Source organism: Gymnodraco acuticeps, unplaced genomic scaffold (assembly GCF_902827175.1).
Source record: "Gymnodraco acuticeps unplaced genomic scaffold, fGymAcu1.1, whole genome shotgun sequence".
Classification (NCBI taxonomy): domain Eukaryota; kingdom Metazoa; phylum Chordata; class Actinopteri; order Perciformes; family Bathydraconidae; genus Gymnodraco; species Gymnodraco acuticeps.
This window is the reverse complement of record NW_022990614.1, coordinates 442,514-450,000: the sequence shown is the minus strand read 5'-3', so window position 1 is coordinate 450,000 and position 7,487 is coordinate 442,514. Positions and strand designations below refer to the sequence as shown.

Sequence of the window (7,487 nt, the reverse complement as noted above, 5' to 3'; positions counted from 1 at the left end):
ACTATAACATGTCCCACACATCTCCATCATGATTGAGTTGTTTGTTCATGATATATTGGCAAATACAAAATACTTTTAAGACTCCAAGGTATAATTTCTACTTGAGGAATTTCTTTATTTTGCTTCTTTTATTAAGCATCATGCATTATTCAACTGGCCCTTGCATAACAAGCTGAAACTCTATTAAAAAAGGTTACAAAAGGATGTAACCCACAACGGTCTGAATTTAAACTGAAGAGATCTGGCAGGTTTACACTCGCAGAACAAATGTTGACACTAAAGTACATTTCCTGTGTTTCTGTCTTCAGGCCAGAGTTGATGAGGTTTGTGCAGGACCTGCGTTTCTCCAGCGGAGGCAGTCTGAACAACATGGCTCTGCAGGACATGGTGGGGGGTGTGACCCAGCTGATCCTGGACCATCAGGTAGGGTTAAAGGCCAAACTTTCAGACCTCAGGCATGACCAGAGATGGCAAAAGTACACACATCCTTTTCTCAAGTAGAAGTACAGATACTCGTGTTTAAAAATACTCTGGTAAAAGTAGAAGTACTGACTAAACTTCTTTACTCAAGTGAAAGTAAAGAGGGCTTTGAAATGTACTTCAGTAAAAAGTCCCCATAACTAGCAGCTGTTTTAAAGAGTACCTGACCTCCCTTTATATTAATAGAACAATAATGTCATTGTTAGCTAATGAATGTTTCCATGCTGAACAACGGCAACATGACTACGTTTTCATTGGTCCCTCTTCTTTAGAGAAGACCAGGAAATGATGGATACACGGATCGTGTTCAAATCAATAGGCACGCAATGACTCTAAATAATAATGATCACGCCACCAAACACATTCAAACTAAAGGAACCAGCCTGTTTGGAAAATGTAAGAAGTAGAAAGTTCAGGTATTTGTGTTCAAAATGTAAGAAGTAGAAAGTAAAAAGTCATCAGAAAAATAAGTAGCGGAGTAAAGTACTGATACCAGAAACATGTACTTAAGTACAGTAATGAAGTATTTGTACTCCACTACTTCCCACCTCTGGCCATGACATACAGTGGGGCAAACAAGTATTTAGTCAGCCACCAATTGTGCAAGTTCTCCCACTTAAAAAGATGAGAGAGGCCTGTAATTTTCATCCTAGGTACACTTCAACTATGAGAGACAGAATGGGGGGAAAGAATCCAGGAAATCACATTGTAGGATTTTTAATGAATGAATTGGTAAATTCCTCGGTGAAATAAGTATTTGGTCCCCTACAAACAAACAAGATTTCTGGCTCTCACAGACCTATAACTTCTTCTTTAAGAGCCTCCGCTGTCCTCCACTCGTTAACTGTATTAATGGCACCCGTTTTAACTCGTTATCAGTATAAAAGACACCTGTCCACAACCTCAAACAGTCACACTCCAAACTCCACTATGGCCAAGACCAAAGAGCTGTCAAAGGACACCAGAAACAAAATTGTAGACCTGCACCAGGCTGGGAAGACTGAATCTGCAATAGGTAAGCAGCTTGGTGTGAAGAAATCAACTGGGAGCAATTATTAGAAAATGGAAGACATACAAGACCACTGATAATCTCCCTCGATCTGAGGCTCCACGCAAGATGATCACAAGAACGGTGAGCAAAAATCCCAGAACCCCACGGGGGGACCTAGTCAATGACCTGCAGAGAGCTGGGACCAAAGTAACAAAGGCTACCATCAGTAACACACTACGCCGCCAGGGACTCATATCCTGCAGTGCCAGACGTGTCCCCCTGCTTAAGCCAGTACATGTCCAGGCCCGTTTGAAGTTTGCTAGAGAGCATTTAGATCAGTGGTTCTCAACTGGTCAGGCCTCGGGACCCACTTTTTACTTGGTCAATACATTGCGACCCAACATTTTGAAGCACTGAAATCTATTCAACAAAAAATCGTGCTGTAATATATACGCTTTTCAGCATACAATATTCATAAAAGTGAAGTACAGTGCATATATCCCTTCACAGAACAAAAGTATGCTTTTAAAAAAGGTTTAATGAGATGATGGAATCAAAGCTGAACTATATAAAAAGGCACGCATGCTGAAAACCCAACCCCAGCAGGGGGGTCTGGGGGGATTCTCCCCCAGAAGATTTTTAGAAATACTAACATAAACTAAGCATTCTGGTACACTGAGAAGAAAATAAATAAATCTATTACTACCCGACATATTAATAATATTTTATGCCATTGTTTGTTTTTCACTTTGTTCTGACATCTTGCTGCGAGAAGAGTAAAGAGGAGATAGTCTGTGTGACTTACTTTAAATTGTGGGTAAGGGTAGATGGCTCCCATTGTTCTGTGACCTGTCAGTCATCAGACCGGGGTCATATTTCATTATGTGTTCATTTCTATCTGAAGTTGTAACCATGGATGTATAAAGAAGAGTTCTACCGCAAAGTTATTCTCCGTGGGGACTTCCGGCAACAATCTTGATTCTGATTGGCCAGAAGAGTCGAAAAAACATCAGCAAAGACATGTTATTAAGAAGATGATCACTATGTGACAGTAGTTTTCAAAACCGTTTATGGTCTCTGGTACTTCCAGTCCAACGCCGACTGCATGCACAGCATTAGAAAATCGGGCCTTCAAAATAAAAGTTTGACTTTTTACCCAAAAAAAAAAAAAATACAATTTTTTTTTTTCTTCACTCACACATCCGCGACCCACTCGAAACGGGTCCACGACCCACCAGTTGAAAACCACTGATTTAGATGATCCAGAAGAGGATTGGGAGAATGTCATATGGTCAGATGAAACCAAAATATAACTTTTTGGTAAAAACTCAACTAGACGTGTTTGGAGGAGAAAGAATGCTGAGTTGCATCCAAAGAACACCATACCTACTGTGAAACATGGGAGTGGAAACATCATGCTTTGGGGCTGTTTTTCTGCAAAGGGACCAGGACGACTGATCCGTGTAAAGGAAAGAATGAATGGGGCCATGTATCGTGAGATTTTGAGTGACAACCTCCTTCCATCAGCAAGGGCATTGAAGATGAAACGTGGCTGGGTCTTTCAGCATGACAATGATCCCGAACACACCGCCCGGGCAACGAAGGAGTGGCTTCGTAAGAAGCATTTCAAGGTCCTGGAGTGGCCTAGCCAGTCTCCAGATCTCAACCCCATAGAAAATCTTTGGAGGGAGTTGAAAGTCTGTGTTGCCCAGCGACAGCCCCAAAACATCACTGCTCTAGAGGAGATCTGCATGGAGGAATGGGCCAAAATACCAGCAACAGTGTGTGAAAACCTTGTGAAGACTTACAGAAAACATTTGACCTCTGTCATTGCCAACAAAGGGTATATAACAAAGTATTGAGATTAACTTTTGTTAATGACCAAATACTTATTTTCCACCATCATTTGCAAATAAATTCTTTAAAAATCAGACAATGTGACTTTCTGGATTTTTTTTTTTCTCTCATAGTTGAGTTATACCTAGGATGAAAATTACAGGCCTCTCATCTTTTTAAGTGGGAGAACTTGCACAATTGGTGGCTGACTAAATACTTTTTTGCCCCACTGTATATGTATAATATGTAAAAATGTCATACCATAATATGTCTTAAAACATGTGATAGTATATTATTTTATAAAAATGCCATAAAATAAGTCATACATAGTGTGTCGGGAAAAAAAGCCATATTATAGTATGTCGGAAAAAATCTCATGCTTTAAGTATGTTGTGAAAAATTGCATTGAAAGAAAGTCATAGCATAGAATGTAGTAAACATGTCATGCTCTGAATGTTAAAGAAAGGTCTAAAAAAAAATGTCATAAAAAGTGAAAATCACAATTTATTTTATTTTGTATAAATCAAATATTTTTCTTTCTTTCAGGAGAAACTAAATGCAGCCAAATTGAACGCCAAAGGACGTGGCAGTCCGGCTCAGTGCGCCGCGCCGGTCTGGCAACCGATTGGACACCCGAGAGTCAAACACTCTGACGCAGTAAGTCCTGAAATCAGTCCTTAGTAAGACCTGCAGGATAATACTAGAACATCAGAATAACTTTATTAGTCCCACAGAGGGGACATTTACATTGTTACAGCAGAGAAGAGCCAAAGACAGCTTAATGTTACCTAAGAAACATAATTTAGTCTGTTCTTGTTATTGATGAAACTGATCTATGAGTCTTATTAGTTTTACTGTCTATCAAATTGTAATGATTGTATGACTTCATGAATTTGACTTGACAGACTGTACGTGGTTTGTCATGCTTTGCTTTCTGTTATTTTGTTCATGTAAGACGTTGCTTTTGTCGGGACCCCCTTGAAAACAACATGGTGCATCTCAAGGGGTTTATCCTAATAAATACATTTCTATATATATATATATATATATATATAAAAATACTAAAGTTAAAGGTCACCTATCATGCTATTTTTAGGCAATAGCATAGGTCTCAGATATATAAAAAACATATCAATGAAGTGTTTTGCTCAAAATACCAAACAGATCACCCATTCTAGCCATGCCTCATATCCCTCCATTTCACTTCCTGTTTCAAAAGTGCTGATTTTGGGTATAAAGCTTTAAAAAATAAAAAGGAGGGGTCTGAGCTCATGCGGGACCCGGCAGCTACTGTCTAAACTAAATACTGCCGTGATGAAACTCCATATCATGGATTATCAAGGATTATCTCTGAAACAGTATGGAGCTCAAAGGCTTTCTCTCTTGCCGGTTATACCACAAGGTGAGTTCCTTTTTTACTTCCTGCTTCTTCACACACATGCTCTCCAGTACAGGTTAGCTCTGAGTGTTAGCGATGCTAATGTAAACACCGACCATATTACGTCCAAAACAGTTGGGCATTGTTTCTGATGGCAACTTTCTGATAGGCCCGTGGGTCCACATTTCAGATATTACGTCATATCGGACGCAAATCTGGATCAGCTCCGTTGTTCCCCCGTTTTTAGATATTTGGGTACGGAGGAAAAGAGAGAAGGTTTTATTTTCTGACGCTGCGTGAGTTGCCCGACACACCGGGGACACATATTCATATATAAAAGACATAAAAAAGTGCATTTTGCATGATAGGTCCCCTTTTAGAAAATTATAATAGAAATTACACAATTTACAAAATACACATCCTGTAACAGTTCTGAGGATTTAGCGGACAGGTATATATTGCACATAGTTGGTATGAAAACTAAACTGACTTAAAGTTCTTAAGGTATCCCTGCAAGTTACTATGGGATTAATTCAGCTTTCTCATCTTGACTCCATTCTGTTTTTGTTTTGCAGCTGAACGTGGAGGACCCGTGCATCATCTGTCACGAGGACATGAGTCCGGACGACATCTGTGTGCTGGAGTGCCGACACAGCTTCCACGACAAGGTGAGCCAATCACATCATAGGAGAGGATGTCATGACACATTATGAAGGTTTTATTATATAAATTGTTATAAAAACATATAGTCCCATAAAAGCCATTCAAAAGATGCAATTATTTGTTAAAACGCTTTTATAAACTGAAGAAATAAGCAGTGATGATTTATTATTATCACCTGGCAGCGTCAGATCAGTTTGCAGAGTCGTATTCAAGTGTATTATTCAGTTACCTCAAAAAGAATGTATTGAAATATCTTTAATGTGGTTAGGTCTTATATATTTCCTTTAGCCGTTCACAGACCTTTCATCTAAAAATGTATGGAAAACTGTCAAAAAGTATTAATTACTTCCGGAGTTTTTCATGTATTTGACAACTCTTGTTACTAGTTTACTTTAGACCAAACATTTAATTCATAATTCTAGTTTACTTTAGACCAAACATTTAATTCATAATTCTAGTTTACTTTAGACCGAACATTTAATTCATAATTCTAGTTTACTTTAGACCGAACCTTTAATTCATAATTCTAGTTTACTTTAGACCGAACATTTAATTCATAATTCTAGTTACTAGTTTACTTTAGACCACGGGTGTCCAACTCAAGGCCCGGCCGGGGGCCAAATCCGGCCTGTGACTTCATTTCATGTGGCCCCGCAAGAGCTCTGAAAGAATATAATAGGTTTATTATACGGTTACATGCTGATTTACAGAAGCACGTTGCCCATAAACTACATGTCCCACAATGCATCTCATTTTGTGACATTCTCCCTGAAGAGACTTGCAATTATTGGCCCTAGACTTCTGCTTTCAGACGTAGTTAATTATGAAGTTATTACCCTATCCGATAATAATCTAATGCAGAGGCAATAACGTAATATAATACATTATTTTATATATATTAAATATTTATATGTATTTTTATATAGTCTTATATATAAAACTGGCCCTTGAGTGCTACCATGATGCTAATGTGGCCCGAGATTAAATTGAGTTTGACACCCCTGCTTTAGACCGAACATTTAATTCATAATTCTAGTTTCTAGTTTACTTTAGACCGAATGAATCTGAATTTGTGTCACTTGTGCGCGGTCAGTTTAATTGGTCCAGCCTTTGGAGCTGCAGGTTTTAACTTAGCGTTTCCTCCTCCTCTCTTCTCTTCTCCCCTCCTCAGTGCATCCGCTCATGGCTGAAGGAGCAGAGCACGTGTCCGACCTGCAGAGATCACGCTCTGATGCCCGACGACTTCCCCGAGCTCTCCGGACGCAGACGCCAAGCTCCATAACGTCTTAACTCTGATTATATCGCACAGTTCTTATTACCCACGTGCTTTTATCTTCTTTCACATTTTTTATTTGCCACTAATATCATTTAAAACTAATAATGCATAGTTGTTTTTGCATCGTTGATGTGTTCAAACTTATAATTTCTTTACATTTAATAAAGGGCACGTCTTGTGTTTGAACTGGTCTCTGTCTGTGTCTGTCCTTCAAACTGTCAAATATCCTGAAGAGATTAAAACAAAGAGGTGGGAGAAGTACTCGGATCTTGTACTTGAGTAACAGTGTAGGAATACTCTGTTACAGTAAAAGTCCTGCATTCAAAATGTTCCTCAAGTAAAGGTGCAAAAGTATTATCATCAATATATCCTTGCATGCTGGGAACTGGGAAGTTCCTCTTTCATTTCATCCAAAATGGCTGGCATACCAACAACAACATTTTATAGAGGCAGGAAGAGAAGGCAAATATTGTTGATTAATTGTTATTTTTAACATGAAAATCATATATGTTATGTGAGGAACTATATAATTAGTTCTGAAAGCAATTCAATAATTCAAGTTTTGAAATAACAGCTCTTTTATTCCATTCTAGTGGACTTCAGGACCATCTTCATGGACTTAATGACTCAACATTGTTGCAGGAGACGGAACTGAAGCAGGCATTTTCTGTACCAGATAGTTCAGGGAGATTCAGATGTTGAGCTCTCAGATGATGAGATAGATGAGGATTTCACACCTGGGATAGAAGAGGGTCAAGAAGAAGGGGAAAAGATGCAGGAGGCTCCATGAGCGCACAGATTCTCCCCAACAGCGTTACGGCGCTCACTACAACAACGGGGTACTGCATCGGGTCGATGATCGT

The 7,487-nt window shown here is 39.0% G+C and overlaps 1 protein-coding gene across 3 annotated transcripts in view; it reads left to right on the top strand.

Annotated features, from left to right (window-relative positions):
* Window positions 1-6,810, top strand: part of ttc3 (tetratricopeptide repeat domain 3) — a 62,278-nt gene extending 55,468 nt beyond the window's left edge. For 2 of the 3 annotated variants that reach the window (XR_004570284.1, XR_004570283.1), the window contains exons 43-45: window positions 309-423; window positions 3,854-3,964; window positions 5,261-5,310. Coding sequence is in view for 1 of the 3 variants with exons in the window: in XM_034228986.1 (XP_034084877.1) it covers window positions 309-423; window positions 3,854-3,964; window positions 5,261-5,353; window positions 6,520-6,630 (430 nt within the window). In the remaining 2 variants the exon portion in view is untranslated. Of the gene's footprint in view, window positions 1-308; window positions 424-3,853; window positions 3,965-5,260; window positions 5,354-6,519 lie in introns of those variants that run through there. The other variant, XM_034228986.1, reaches the window with a different exon arrangement.
* The last annotated feature ends 677 nt before the right edge of the window (window positions 6,811-7,487 follow it).